Source organism: Mytilus trossulus, chromosome 2, assembly GCF_036588685.1.
Source record: "Mytilus trossulus isolate FHL-02 chromosome 2, PNRI_Mtr1.1.1.hap1, whole genome shotgun sequence".
Taxonomy (NCBI): domain Eukaryota; kingdom Metazoa; phylum Mollusca; class Bivalvia; order Mytilida; family Mytilidae; genus Mytilus; species Mytilus trossulus.
The window spans coordinates 27,378,973-27,395,844 of NC_086374.1; the positions used below are offsets into that span (position 1 = coordinate 27,378,973).

At 31.9% G+C, this 16,872-nt stretch overlaps 1 protein-coding gene across 4 annotated transcripts in view; it reads left to right on the forward strand.

Annotated features, from left to right (window-relative positions):
- Positions 1-16,872, forward strand: part of LOC134706887 (RNA-binding motif, single-stranded-interacting protein 1-like) — a 144,501-nt gene that overhangs the window by 13,931 nt on the left and 113,698 nt on the right. For all 4 annotated transcript variants that reach the window (XM_063566232.1, XM_063566231.1, XM_063566234.1 and 1 more), the window contains exon 3: positions 13,922-14,098. In XM_063566232.1, the coding sequence (XP_063422302.1) occupies positions 13,922-14,098 (177 nt within the window). The remainder of the gene's footprint in view (positions 1-13,921; positions 14,099-16,872) is intronic.

Sequence of the window (16,872 nt, forward strand, 5' to 3'; positions counted from 1 at the left end):
CAGTGTTAATATTATCACTGAAGTATCTGTGATTGTCTGGTCTTCCACTTAAACATGTAGAATTTTTAATATTTCGTTTCCATTTAACCATTAAAGGTCTTTTACAATATTGCTTTACCTTGTAAAAACACTTAAGAGGAACTACATAAATCAATATTCACTAAAATCTGAAATACCAGTAACTGAAAATGAGAAAGTTTAATTTTCATAAAGATTTTTAAAGTACTAAATTACAAATTCATCTTTTTCTATTTTCACATTGTTCTCTAGCAGCCAAACAAGAAATAAGGAGATGTTGTTGTAAGACAATGTAGGATGAGTTATAGTATGACCTTCAACAATAAGCAAACTCCATACTGCATAATAAGCTTTAATATAGATCAGCTTGAAAAAATGTGAAATGATTCAAAAGATCTGATTTAAGCTAAAATCATGAATGATAATGAAAATACCAATGCCCAAATCTTTTGAAACCTTGCACAATGTAACAGTCCTATACATGGCAAGCTTGTTTTAATGGTTAAAACATTTAATGTTCATGAGTCAAGAGTTTTGTCCCTTAGTTACATTTTAAGTTATTTTTTTTATATTTCCAAAATTATAACCAAAATAGTTTTGACTAAATCACTTGGAACGTGAAGATAATGTTAAGATCTGTAAAATACAGATCTTGTCAACTTTGATGTTTTTGACACAAATCTTATTTATAGGAGTTATGTCCCCTAGTTACCTTTGGAATTGGTATTCATCTGATTCTGATGATAAATCCAAGTAATCAAATTCCCTATTCAAAAAATGACTTGGGCCTAAAATTACAGATAAAATTTGGATTTAGTGTTTCTAATTTTAACTGTTCAAGAGTTATGCCCCTTAGTTACCATTAGGTGATAGTTATACCATTGTTTGACAAAATCTTTATAATTTTAATACAATGTAATGAAACATTATACAGAGGTCACGTTTAATTTGATTTTTTGGTTCTGGCATTTGCTGTTTGTAGACTTTTTCTGCAATCAGGGTTATCTTTGATCATTAGATCATCTAATATTCTTGTTATAATTAGATTTTGAATACTTTGAAACAATTGATTTGATAAAGGTCATTTACCTTGTCTGATGTCTGGTTATAATGATATGGTGATCAGTTGATCTTGTTAATTCACTTTTCTCATGCAGTGAATGGCAATTATGTGATCATGTGGCAGTTAGTGCAGCTATTAATAGTAAAAGAATACATGGAAGACAGCTAACCAATAACACAAAAAATCCTCATCTATGCATATATATACGCAATTCTATATTGAAAACAACATTCAAACCTATGATTGTGTTGGATAAAAGCTGCAATTTTGATACATGTGGATGTAAAACAAGTTTCTTTGCAGAGGGGTCTAAATACACAAACAGCATTTTCCGAAAGACCAAAAAAGTTTAAAAGTATATTTTACAATTTATGATTTGTGAATAAAATATAATTTCGCTATTTTAAAGATTGAGGGGCCTCAGTGACCGAGTAGTTTAAGTAGATACTACTGTAATCACTAGCCAGTCAACACTTGAGTTTGTGAGTTGAACCCCGCTGGTGCTGGTGCTGGTGCTGGTGCACTGGACTCCAATCTTGATTGACTAGGATTGTCAGTTTTCCCATCAATGGTTGGTGGTTTTCTTCAGGCACACCAGCCTCCTCCACCAAAAAAACTGACTGCCACAAAATAGCCTCAATTTGGTGCATAAAAGTGGCATTAAAACACCAAAAATCAATCAAATTAGTTTTAAAGATTGATCTAAACAATTTAAAGTTATGTGTTTATGTGCAGAAAACCTTCATCTAAAGTATGCAATAAGAAATAAAGAAGATGTAGGATAAGAGCTATTATTTGGACCCTCACATATGTTGAAGATTTATTAAAATTATTCAAGCCTTTTTAAATTTTGTTAAATGTTTTGTCGAAACTATAAAAATGTTTTGTTGAAATTATAAATATTCTCCTAATAGTTTTAACCATATATCTCTATGATATTTGGTATGCAGTTGTATTAGCATTATCAATTCTCAGGTTAATGGAAATTATTTGCCCACACCCTTCACTCATTTTATGTCTATGATATTTGGTATGTAGCTGTATTAGCATTAGAAAATCTCAGGTTAATGATGATTATATGCCCAAACCCTTCAGTCATTGATCATTGTATGTCTATGATATTTGGTATGTAGCTGTAATAGCATTAGGGAATCTCAGGTTAATGGAGATTATATGCCCACACCCTTCAGTCATTGATCATTGAATTTGAATGTACGGGTAATTTCAAAGGCTTAAGTATTGACATTTTAATTCCAACATTTGCATTTTACAAACAACATAATTTACACACAAAACATATCTCTGTGTCAACCATTTGAAACAGATGTTTTTATTGTGGCTCAGACTGTTGGGAGTGTAAATCTCTAATATACATCTCTTATAAGCCCAGACGAAAGTAATCAACCAGAAAAATTTCTGCTGCATATAAAACTTTGCACATTAGTTTTTTGTGGTTTTAAGTCATATTAGTTTCTTTGTTTTTCCATTGCTGATCAGGAAGTTTTGAATTGGTACATATCTCCAATCCTCTAATCCTACTACAAATAGCCTGAACTTGCACTGAAACTTATACTAGAGCCTTGTGCAACTATGGAACAGTGACATTTTAGTCATACCGGTAATTAAAACAAGTGTTTCATATCAATTCTTTGTTTACACACAACATATTTCTTTTATCTCAATGAACTTTTATATAGAAATACAGTAAATTAAGATTTATCCAAAGTTATAATTTTAAATTTTTTAAAGGCCCTATCTATAATTGTTGAGATTTGGTTGGGGAATTTAAAAAAGAAATTGTCTATAATCAAGTCCTAGTATCATCAAAATGTTAGTTTGTTTACACACTGATTTTGTTGTGAACTTGATGAAATATATTTCAAACTACAGTATTCGTTTCAAGATTTCAGGGTTCACTATTAATGCTATCCAAAAATCCACCTAGTCATATTACGCCTGTCTACTAAAGTTAGCTTTGTAATGCCCAATTGGAGAAGGGATTACCCATATCGATGATGATCAGGTAAATTCAATTTTGTCAATGATCAAAGATAGACAATTTGGGCAATTATTTGATTTTCAGATCTATCTTTTCAGATAAACACGATTTGTTAATGGCCCACTTGATTAAGCAGACCCCTTTTGAATTTGGGTCAGTAGGTTAAGAGTCAAGTTCATAGTACAACTGTACCTGAAATTTTAGGACACTTTTTGTGTTGTGAATCTGATCATTACTCGTACATGGATCTTAGATAAATAATGATTATAATGGGTCTTTTGTTAAAGAGGACCACTTTTGATTTGAAGATCACTAGGTTGAAATGTCAGAGTTTTTTTTTAGAGCAGTTTTAAAGATTAGAAGTTATTGTAATGTTTTTGTTTTTTGACAAAAACATCATACATTTTGCAGCATCCATTGTACTTGACTGGAACATCTACCTTGTAATATTACCTTATGATATTCATTCATTAAAAGCATAAGAGACAAGTCATTTGTAAGTTTTTACTCAAGTTTTTATAAGCAGAAATGAATGTATTCTTTCTCGTCTTTGAGGGGAAAAAAATTAACCTGTCATAAATAGAATTAAAGCCACATCCATTCCACCCTCATGGAAAGTTATGATATACTTTAAGGCATGATATAAGTTATAATATTATAAACGTATCATACAGTAGATTATTGAATAAAGATAGCACTGTACAGATATAATTTATATGAAAAATGTAAACCTTACATAATATTATCAATACACTGATTATTAATATGATAAAACAGAAAATATTTGTGAGAGCTTGCACCAGCATCAATGTCTTTGAAAGGCTTAACAGGGAAGTTTGAACATATGAGGCTCAATGAGAGGGGGACATTTGGTACCATTGGGAGTCCAGCAAGGGTAATTCATTTTGTTGAATGATTTTTTCATAACTTGCATATTTTCTACCTGAACTTCTACTTTCTGTTTTATAATCTCTAAAGTTACAAACTTTAGTGTGTATAAGGTTATTGGTTATAGATTGTGACTGTAAACATTGCATTCAGATGCCTATCTGAAAGTCAGAGCAAGAAATTGTTTCCTAGGAACAAGAATTTTTATATGTCAAGAAAAGGATGATCATTCATATTCATGTATTATAGAATTCGATGTGGTTAAACAAAATTGAATATATGTGTGGTACTTTTAAGGGCCTTTGATTGAAAAAAATATGTGGAATAACCTATGATGAATTCTGGCCTAAACGGTGATTTGCATGAACAAATGATACCTAACTTTAACTAAACTTTTTTAGAGGTAACCTGTTTAAAAAATTGCATCTGGTGATTGGATCAATTTAAAAACATGACTGCTGATTCTAAAAAAACAACATATATGTCAAATGAGGCTTTTTTTACTTAGATCTCAAAAACTTAAGTAGATAAAGCATATTTGATTTTAACAAGTCAAGGTCCATCTACTGGGGGATTTTCTGAAAAATCTGACAATCCATTATGGATTAATTGCCCCTGAAATGTCATTTTTTTTTTTTATAAATTTCATAGTTTTAGGATTGCTCCTCAAAATATTTAGTAGTTAGAGCAAATATGACATAGCAAAGAGCAGGTCTATATCCAGTTGTTGTCTTTTTAGCTCACCTGGCCAAAGGGCCAAGTGAGCTTTTCTCATCACTTGGGGTCGGTTGTCCGTCGTCCTTCCTCTGTTGTCCGTCGTCCATCGTCGTTAACTTTTACAAAAATCTTCTCCTCTGAAACTACCAGGCCAAACTAAACCAAACTTGGCCACAATCATCATTGGGGTATCTAGTTTAAAAAATGTGTGGCGTGACCTGGCCAACCAACCAAGATGGCCGCCATGGCTAAAAATAGAACATAGGGGTAAAATGCAGTTTTTGGCTTATAACTCAAAAAACCAAAGCATTTAGGGCAAATCTGGCATGGGGGTTAAATTGTTTATCAGGTCAAGATCTATCTGCCCTGAAATTTTCAGATGAATCTGACAACCCGTTGTTGGGTTGCTGCCCCTGAATTGGTAATTTAAGGGAAATTTTGCTGTTTTTGGTTATTATCTTGAATATTATTATAGATAGAGATAAACTGTAAACCGCAATAATGTTCAGCAAAGTAAGACCTACAAATAAGTCAGCATAACCAAAATGGTCAGATGACCCCTTTAGGAGTTACTAACCTTTATAGTCAATTTTTAACCATTTTTCGTAAATCTTATAAATCTTTTACAAAAATCTTCTCCTCTGAAACTACTGGGCCAAATTCAACCAAACTCGTCCACAATCATCGTTGCAGTAACTTGATTAAAAAATTGGGGCGTTACCCGTCCATCCAACCAAGATGGCTGCCATGGCTAAAAATAGAACATTGGGGTAAAATGCAGTTTTTGGCTTATAACTCAAAAAACCAAAGCATTTAGGGCAAATCTGGCATGGGGGTTAAATTGTTTATCAGGTCAAGATCTATCTGCCCTGAAATTTTCAGATGAATCTGACAACCCGTTGTTGGGTTGCTGCCCCTGAATTGGTAATTTTAGGGAAATTTTGCTGTTTTTGGTTTTTATCTTGAATATTATTTTAGATAAATATAAACTGTAAACAGCAATAATGTTCAGCTAAGTAAGATCTACTAATAAGTCAGCATAACCAAAATGGTCAGATGACTCCTTTAGGAGTTATTACCCTTTATAGTCAATTTTTAACCATTTTTCGTAAATCTTAATCTTTTACAAAAATCTTCTCCTCCTGGCTTATAACTCAAAAACCAAAGCATTTAGGGCAAATCTGACAAGAAGTAAAAGTGTTTATCAGGTCAAGATCTATCTGCCATGAAATTATCAGATGGATCGGATAACCCGCTGTTAGGTTGCTGCCCATGAATTGGTCAATTTAAGGAAATTTTGCCATTTTTAACTGGATTGTTGTGACAAAAATGTCGGTTATTGATTTGGAGATGCTCGGCGGACAGGGGGCGGGCGACAATTAAATGTTGTCCGTGCATTAACTCATGAACCGTTCAACCAAAGTTTTTATAATTTTAATATGTTGTTACTGACAACTAAATGAAGGTCAAGTTTTATAATGGCGATTTTGACTTTTACCGTTCAGGAGTTATGGTTCTTTAAAGATTGAAAAATGATGTTTCCAGTCGTGTCCGTGCATTTTCTCATGAACTGTTCTACCAAAGCTTCCTAAATTTTAATATGTTTTTACTGATGACTAAATGGAGGTCAAGGTCAATAATGACGATTTTGACTTTTACCGTTCAGGAGTTATGGTTCTTGGAAGATTGAAAAATGGTGTTTCCAGTCTTGTCCATGCATTTTCTCATGAACCATTCAACCAAAGCTTTTCAAATTTTAATATGTTGTTACTGATGACAAAATAGAGGTCAAGTTCAATAATGACGATTTTGACTTTTACCGTTCAGGAGTTATGGTTCTTGAAAGATCGTAAAATGGTGTTTCCATTCACGTTGTTGCATTTACTCACGAACCATTCAATCTAAGCTTTTCAAATTTTAATAAGTTGATACTGATGACAAAATAGAGGTCAAATTTGATATTGACGATTTTCACTTTCACCAATCATCAGTAATGGTTCTTGTGATATTGCTAGGACACAAATAAATGCTCCGGTTTGCTGTCGTTGTGACAGCCTCTTGTTAGTTATTATCTTGAATATTATTATAGATTGAGATAAACTGTAAACAGCAACAATGTACAACAAAGTAGAACCTAAAAATAAGTCAACATGACCAAAATGGTCAATTGACCCCCTAAGGAGTTATTGTCCTTTATAGTCAATTTTCAACAATTTTCATAAAATTTGTAAATTTTAACTAACATTTTCCACTGAAACTACTAGGCCAAGTTCAATATAGATAGAAATAATTGTAAGCAGCAAGAATGTTCAGTAAAGTAAGATGTACCAATACATAACCATCACCAAAACACAATTTTGTCATGAATTCAAATGTGTCCTTTGTATAATATTCACATAGACCAAGGTGAGCGACACAGGCTCTTTAGAGCCACTAGTTTTTTCTTGTTTATTTAATATATAGAATCCATTTTGGAAGTAATTTCCCCTGAAAACTAATATTTTTTTGGCTAATTTTACAGATTTTGTTTATTTACTTGAAAATTGTAGCAGTTGGAGAGAAATTTCAAATAGTACAACTGACCAGCTCACTAAAAAGGTCTCCAAATAAGTTAACTTGGTTTAAATCATCAAATGACTCTTTATAGGAGTTATTGCCTTTAAATCATAATTTTTACCATTTATTAGCTTACCTGGCCTGACAGACCAAGTGAGTTTTCTCATCGCTTGTTGTCCCTCTTCCGTCGTTGTCCTCGTTAACTTTTTTACAGAAATCTACTGCTTTGAAATTACAGGGCCAATTATCCATCCTTGGCCACAATCATCATTGGGGTATCTAATGCTCCTTTCAAAGTAATTTTTGTATTGTTTGATTGTTCATCTTTCTGAGTTTGTAAAGTGCTTACATATCTGCAGTACAATTCCCACTTACTGTGACTGTGGCAAGTGAATTTCTGTTCTCTGAAAGTGAAAATATGTTGTGAACCTCAAAGTGAAAACTCTTTAATTGGCTAGCGAAAATCACTTGCAGTTTTTTTCTCAAACATATATTAAATATCAAATTAGTGATGAGTTTGGAAACACTGTGTCTTTCTCGGTCAAGTTCTTTTTTCTGCATTCATATAAAGATGGTAATACTTGATTTGAAGGGGTGTGTTTAAGTACATGGAGGGTTATCATCTGTCTATCTAATGCCCTAAAAGTGACAACTACAGTTTGATATGCATGCTAATCTTTATATTTTATGAAGATAACAAAGATATGAACATAAGTTACCAAATAATAGTTAATATAAGATTAATGATGCAGATTTTCGAGGACATTGCACTTGGAAAGTACTTAAAATCAGTTGAACATTGTCATTCTAAATGTGAATTACTATCAGAGAAATCAGTCAAATAGGGAAAAATGGTAGAATTCAAAATTCAATTTAGTCTTTTTTATTTAGTATTTGCCTTTGCATGTATAACAAGTTAGTTTGCTTAAGTTTTGGGTAAGAAAACTGTTGGCGTATAATCGAAGAGAAGATTAATGGAGATACATATTATTTACGATATCTACCAAGGTATTATATACACTGATAAGTATTTATGACACTGTACCTTTTAACTTTAAAGTTGATAAAAAATAAGTATTTTGTGACTTATGTTTATTTTGCACTGGTATCTCGTTCAAGCTAACTGTAAGTACAGGAATTTATAGATTTTCTTCTTTTTCAGAAAATTAAGTACACTTTTTATCTGAAGTTTTCCTTCCAGATTTTCATGCTTATTGGAGTTTTCTTTAAGTTAAAACATCAATGCAATAAAGCATAGTTTTATAGAGAAACACCTATTCAAAGTCTCATTGAATTGTACATAAGTTTGACCCGAGACAAAAAAAAACCCCAGAAAATCAGTTATTTTTCTAATGGACATGTTTTGTCAGTGAAATCTTTTCTATAGCTCACTTGGAATGTTTAATAAAGGTTGATATTTTACAAGTAGCCTAGCTATTTCCGTAACAATATGACATTGGAAGTAAAGAATCATAAATAAGTTTTCCCTCTTAAGACTTTACCTGAATTAAGCTTCTTTACATACATTATAATTAAAGGTAGTTTCTTCATGGCTAACATGATGAAAGTGGCCTCAGTGGCCATGTGGTCTTTTAAAAGTAGTCTAACTACTCAATACTGTACCAATAGCCCATCAACACTGAGGTTGTTAGTTTGAATCCTACACATGACAGGTGCACTCAACTCCAATCTTAATTGACTATGTTTATCAGTTTTCCTACCAAAGGTCCATAGTTCTCTCTGGCACTCCAACTTCCTCCACCAATAAAAAACTGACAGCCAACAAAATAACGCAATAGTGCTGAAAGTTTCGTTAAACACCATTCTATCATCAATATGAGATAAATATATCAGACTTAATTTTCCAAGCGCTCCATTGGAACATTCTATTGTGTATTGAGTGTTCCTGCTATTTCCTGTGTATTCCTACAGTAGGAATTCTTGTCAAGAGCACCAGATCATCATCTAATTTAAGGAAACAATTCTCTTTAACATTTAGTAAAATGTTAGGTTCCACTGTTTAGTCAGGGATGCACTTTTTATAGAATATAGCTTGGATTGTATTTGACAAATGCATCATACATGTACATGTTTAATATTGTATCAGTTAGACTAGAAACCATAGGAGCATAAATAAAAGAGGGACAAAAGATACCAGAGGGACATTTAAACTCGTAGATTGAAAACAAACTGACAACTGTATGGCAAAAAAGAAAAAGACAAACAGACCAATAATAGTACACTAGAGACAACATAGAAAACTAAAGAATAAGCAACAGGAACCCAAACTAGGGGTGATCTCAGGTGCCTAGGAAGGATAAGCAGATCCTGCTCCTCATGTGGCACCCGTCATGTTGCTCATGTTATTACCAACCCAGTAAATAGTCTAATTTGGTAGGTCATATTCATAGAAAGGGAATGAGATTGTAGTTTATGTAACAACATAAGGAACATATCCAATATCTTCTGTGAAATGGATTAAGTGGTTACAACCTCATTTTATGGATCAGTGATCAAGGTTAAAGTTATGTTATTAGGTTTCGTTTCTCAGATACTATAAGCAGTAGGTCAACTATATTGGTGTATAGAATGATTGTAAGGGGTACATGTCAGTCTTGCAGGTTTTATCTGACCTTGACATCATTTTCATGGTTCAAATGTCAATGTTACCTATTTGTTGTGGTCTTGTAATCAACTTCTATAAGCAATGGATCAACTATATTTGGTGTTAGGAATAAATATAAGGTGTATATGTTAGTCTGACAGGATCTATCTTACCTTGGCTTCATTTTCATGGATCTTTAAAAATGTTTTTGAGATACTTGTAGTCAAACTTTTATCTTTAAGACCAATATGCAGTTTTAATTTTTGTGATATGGAGAAAAATCCTCTTTCATTCATTTAAAAAAAAATTGAGTTTAAATTATTGTGATTATAATCCTGTCACATTATTTTGTAATAATAAAAACATTACAAAATTTCTGAATTTTCAGTTTATAAGAAAATGCAAAGATTTCTCATTCCACGAAAATTGATACACACAAATATAAATTAATCCACAGTACTATATACAATTTTATTCCTGCAACAGTTTCAATCTACATACACAGCTCATAGCATGCACCCTGGAACAGCTGCTTATTATGATTTTCTAACTATTTATATAAAGACTCGTAAAAAGGGGGAGTTTTTATTAAGCTTTAAAAATGTTTAAGTAATGCAATGATATTTGAAAGTTACAAATGCGTTCAGGTAGTTCAAAGGATGCTTGTAATTGAAAAAAAGGAATATTAAATGATGCATTGTCAGACAATTTGCACATATTGATTATATGACTTCTTATAGAATTGAAGATCAATGAGATTTATGAAAGAAAATTGTTAAGTTGATATTTAAAGGTAGTATATACTGTCCACCTGTGACAGACAGTTATCTGTTATGGGGCCTGGGATGTGATGATGAATATTCTCTTCATTCTAAATATCAGGCACATCTTGATATATTCATTAGGCCATGCACATCATATTTTATTTAATCAGTCGTTGGATCATTTAAATTCTTAAGTTGTGATAGGATTGTTTGATACTAGTAAGTAAAAGTAAATCTGTAAAAGGCTCACCCTGGGAACAGTATATCTAAGAGATATGTACACGGCTAACCCTACTTTACAGCTATGTGAATTATTGTAAAAAGACAATATCGGTGAAGAGAAAGATTTTGGATGTTTTTTCCATATTCATATTGTGCACCTACTGGTTCATCAGATTCAACAAAGTTTTTTTTATGAATGGGAATAAGAGAAATATTTTTATTACACTGTTTATGCAAAAGGTTCAATTCATTTACACTGCATCTGATGTCTAACTTTACTTGGTTCAAATAGATAATTATGGTTTCAAACTCTTCTGTTTATTTCTTGGTGATATTATTTATGTCTGCACATTTATTTCATACAGACTGGTTTATAATGTAGACTATCTATGATAGCATTTATGATAAGATTACCAGTTAAAAAATAGCCTTAAAGTACAACTTCTATCAAATAATGCTATTACGAATATAAATAAATTAATAAATAAAGAATACATTGATTGATTCTTCAAGGAATACAAATAAATAAATAAATAGGTAAAGAATACTGTGATTGATACTTGCAGGAAAGTATTTATTTTAAGCACATTACATAATTTATAAGATCTATAGGTTGTAATTAAACTCTATAGCTTTGACTTGAGGGATGAACTGAAAATGAATATTTCATTATAAAATGGATAAGCATAAGAATGGGTAAAAATTCAGGTGTTTGCTAAAACTATGTTAGCAGTGACTTGAAATGGCTTTCTCATCATCCAAGTTTTAATTTAACTTTTAATTTTTGGGTCTTCATACTTTCATACACATTGCAGACTTATTTTTATGATGGGGAAAACAGACAAAACTCTTTTTTTTTAATCCAGGGTTATACAACTAGTTAGAGGAGACTAATAACAGAGGCAGATCTAGCCATTTTAAAAAGGGGGGTTCCTAACCCAGGACAAAGGGGGGTTCCAATTACATGTCCCTATTCAAATGCATTGATCGTCCAAAAAAAGGGTGGGTTCCAACCACCGGACCCCCCCCCCCCCCTTCTGGATCCGCGCCTGAATAATGTATAACATTCTTCAAGACCACTATGCAACAAGTGATTCTTCTAACCCAAAATATTTTGACATCTATTTTCTAAAAAGTTCAGATATACATTTTAGTTTATTTGACATAAACTATTCCAGTCAAAATTAAAAAAATCAGAGAATTTTTAAAAGGTCAACAAATGTCTACACTATAAGCCAAGCTTTAAGGGGGCTTTGCAGCTACAATTTAGATAACCAAAAAAAATCTCTTTTGATTCACACATATTTTAAAGTGGAATGTTCAGATAATATTTCACAAAAAGCAGTCAGTGTGATTCAATTTTGTCAAATAGTTATCAAAGGTACCAGGCTTATGATTTAGTACGCCAGACGAGCGTTTTGTCTACATAAGACTCATCAGTGACGCTCATATCAAAATATTTATAAAGCCAAACAAGTACAAAGTTGAAGAGCATTGAGGATTGTAAATTCCCAAAAGTTGTGCCAAATACGGCTAAGATAATCTATGGATAAGAAAATCCTTAGTTTTTCGCAAAATTCAATGTTTTGTAAACAGGAAATTTATAAAAATGACCACATTATTGATATTCATGTCAACACCGAAATGTTGACTACTGGGCTGGTGATACCCTCTGGGACGAAACGTCCACCAGCAGTGGCATCGACCCAGTGGTGTAAATAGTTCAAAATCAGTTAATAAACAATGATATAACTATATCCTCATCAAGTCTATTTAGATATTTGGAAAGAATTGTTTCAAATTTCTTTGATAGTGTATAATAATATTGATAAAATGCAATATCTCATAGTCTTTATTTCGGTTTCACCCATACCTTGCTTGGATCATCTATATCAATTGAAAGGTGTGGTCTGGTCCTTTAAAATTTATATGCATTTAAACTTATTGATCCTCATAATATATTGGTTTGGCCTTACAATGCATTGATGAGTTGTATAATGAAAAGATAGTGATTTCTCACTCCTTAAAGGTAGGTGACATTTTATTGTTAGATTAAAGATACATTTAAAACACAGATACAGGTACAATAGATATTTTAAAGTTTCATTTGAAAAAACAAATACAATTTTAATAATTAGAAATAAAGTTTTTTTTGCATTGTCATTGTACCCATCTCTAGATTCAGTTGATAGTCAAATACACACATGCTTATATACCACACAAGGTTAATATTTAAGGACTAATTTTAACATCCATTTAATGAAAATTAGATGATGTGGTATAATTGCTAATGAGACAACTCTCCACAAGCGAGGTAATGAAATAGAAATTAACAACTATAGGTCACGGAATGGCATTCAACAATGAGCAAAACCAATACCACAACATTATCTTTACAAGACCACAAAGTGAGGTTTACTTATCACCCATTGTTAGTTGTCTGTCAATCTAGCACTGCATATTGTCTGTTTTCCTATCAAAAGTCTGGTTTTCTCTGGGCACTCAGGCTTCCTTCACCAATAGAAACTGGCCACCAGGAAATAGCCCATAACTGGTGCCAATAGAAACTGGCCACCAGGAAATAGACCATAACTGGTGCCATATTCAATTCAAATATAGTACTGTAAACGTTTTTAAAAATGTCATGATCATGCCACATCTATTTTTAAAAGTGTTCTATTGTTTTGCTAGATTGTTATCTCATTGCTGTTGTCCCACATTTCTTATATTTATTTTTGACATATTTTCAAAAGAGATGTAACAAACAAGAAATGATGGCCACATATCTGACATTTCAAAGTCGTATACTAAACCAGGTTTTAGTTTATAGAACCTCACTCATTTGACAGTGATTAAACGGCATTTCACATTTCACTTGCACCATTTTTTTCTTTCATTTGCACTGATTGTTTTAAAGGTAATATAACAGGTGTAAACTTTTTTTTATCATTTTGAACCTTTTCTGCTGCTTTTCACATTCTGTAATTTAATTCTATTGTCTATAATCTATTAAGTTCTCACATCTGGTGATTCATATTGGGCAGAATAATACAGATTTTTTTCTTCTTAACTGATTTATCTTATTTCAGTCTAGATCAAATTACAATCCAAAAAGGAGTGTTATGTCACCTGCAGCAACACCTTCCAATCTAGCAGGTAACCAGTCCCAGCAAGGATCATGGCAGTCATCACATAACTACTATCAAGGAGGGCTACGGTTTCCACAGCCAAATCCTGCAGCATATGGCAGCTATGCTCAAGTTCAGGTATATTTTTTGTTTGTGTACATCAGTTACAAGCGTTTAAAGATAACTGAATTTTATTTGCAGCTTTGCCGATGTCCATCGGTGGTATTACTGACACAAATTTAGCTTACCTGGCGCTGCATAGGGTAAATTAAACCCAATAATAACATTTTAATGCTTTCGCATGTACAAATTCTGCCATATTGATATGAAATTTAGTGCCAAATAACTGTTTCGATGTTTCTAAAGAAGTTATGACCCTTGCAAATATGTATTATATGTAAATGTGTATTGTAAAATTTCTTAATATAAAAATTGCCAATGAGCTTTCATTTCTTGCAGAATTTTAATGAAATTGCCTGTAGCAAGTCAGGAATATGACAGTTGCTGTCAATTAGTTTGATGCATTTTAACTTTTGATTTTGCCGCCATTTGATTTGGGACTTTCATTTTTGAAATTTCCTTGTAGTCCAGTATTTTTATAATTTTCATTTTTATATCAATTGTTTACATCAACCATGTCTTGAAAGAGTTTGTAAAACATCACTGATCAATTGTTTGATTGTAGTAGAACATTCATTTTGAAAGGTCTTTGGAAAATTGAGAATCTTAGAATATTTATAATTGAACAGAACAAAGCTAGTCATAAAAGACACACATGAGGGCTGATATGTGTTTTCATCTGGCAATTTTCTAGCTGTATATTGAGAGAGAGAATTTTATCAAAATTTTGAAACATAATTTGGTGCAAAAAAAATATAATATAAAGGTACCATTGCAGAGGCATACAAAGGTTGCTGACTAAAATTGTTTCCCTGATAAGATATTGATTTAGTTACAATAGAGATTCGATAGCCATTGTTGTAGAGATGACATGCCTTGATGATAACAACTGAAAGTAATTATTTTAATTCACATTGTGTCATTACAGTTGTTAATTGAATGTTACAGTTTGAATGATAGATGATCTTTCTATCTAGTTATTATAGTTTAGTTTATTTTGATACTTTAAATTGCTTGCTACTGTTGATTGATTGGTTTTCAAGGCTGATTTTTGAAAGTTCCTTAAAAACTAAAAAGACTGATAATATTTGTGATTAGCAAATAAATAAATGACCAAATATTAACAAATATAAGAAATCAGATTTGAGAAACTAATATTTGAGAAAAACAATTTAATGGATGCATAATTTTTAAAAACTCTATATTATGGGTTTTTTGTCAAGTTTGTTTGTCACAAATTGAAAGGTTTGTCAGTGAATGGTCTGTTTGACTTGGAGTACATGTAGGTATTGATGAAATTAAAGAGTTTGAACTGCACTTTAAAATGTGTAAAAAGTATCCAATAATATAAAAACTAAAAGGTTATTTTAAATTTGGAGAATAACAGTATTGTACAGATATGTGTCCCACTGCCTACCCAACCTTTAGATTTTACCATTGTTGAGATGTAGAAGGAGCTAGTCTTTGTACTCTTCCCTAAATGCCATAATAAGATTCATCAATAAAATTAATATTTGTCAGTGAATTATGATAACATGTGCACTGCTTCTAAAAGTTGAAAGTGCCAAGCAGGTATTTTTCTTCTGTTCTGAAAATGAGGCTTACTTGTTTAAGAGTTGGTTCAAATTTTGAAACCCCAATGAATTATCCTAGATATAAACTGCAATTATTGAAATCAATACTTTTAATAAACGTCCACTTGGGTAGTTGTCATGTTCACTTAGAAGAATACGGTAGATGATTTATTTTAACAAAATATAAGTCTTGATATTGAGAATAATTTGATTTCTGTTTTATTTTAAGCATCAATGAATGTCTAGCTTTTTGATGTGTATTTGATTTTGATTTAGAGTTAATTCCCTTCTTACAATAAAACAGTCTTCTGCACAGATCATATAAATATCATTTAAATTAACTTGAATATGTTATAAAAAAATATGAATTGTATTCCAGAACAAAATTTCTCATCGAAGAGAGGTTCTGAACGACTGCATCAGGTTGTTTTTTGTCTTAGTTAGTTTTATGAAACTCATATCTGCTAACTGTCACTATTTACAGGGGATTTCCCCAATGAAAGTTCCCAAATGGAAATTTTGAAAGACCAATTTTGTTCACAGTTTAAAACAAAACAATAAAATATTAGCCAAAACCATCAATCAAAAGGTTTTTATACGACCGCAAATTTTGAAAAAATTTTCGTCGTATATTGCTATCACGTCGTCGTCGTCGTCGTCGTCGTCGTCGTCCGAATACTTTTAGTTTTCGCACTCTAACTTTAGTAAAAGTGAATATAAATCTATAAAATTTTATCACAAGGTTTATGACCACAAAAGGAAGGTTGGTATTGATTTTGGGAGTTTTGCTCCCAACATTTTAGGAATTAGGGTCCAAAAAGGGCCCAAATAAGCATTTTCTTGGTTTTCGCACTATAACTTTAGCTTAAGTTAATAGAAATCTATGAAATTTTGACACAAGGTTTATGACCACAAAAGAAGGGTTGGGATTGATTTTGGGAGTTTTGGTTTCAATAGTGTAGGAATTAGGGGCCAAAAAAGGGCCCAAATAAGCATTATTCTTGGTTTTCGCACAATAACTTTAGTTTAAGTAAATAGAAAATAATGAAATTTAAACACAATGTTTATGACCACAAAAGGAAGGTTGGTATTGATTTTGGGAGTTTAGGTCCCAACAGTTTAGGAATTAGGGGCCAATAAGGGACCCAAATAAGCATTTTTCTTGGTTTTCGCACCATAACTTTAGTATAAGGAAATAGAAATCTATGAAATTTAAAC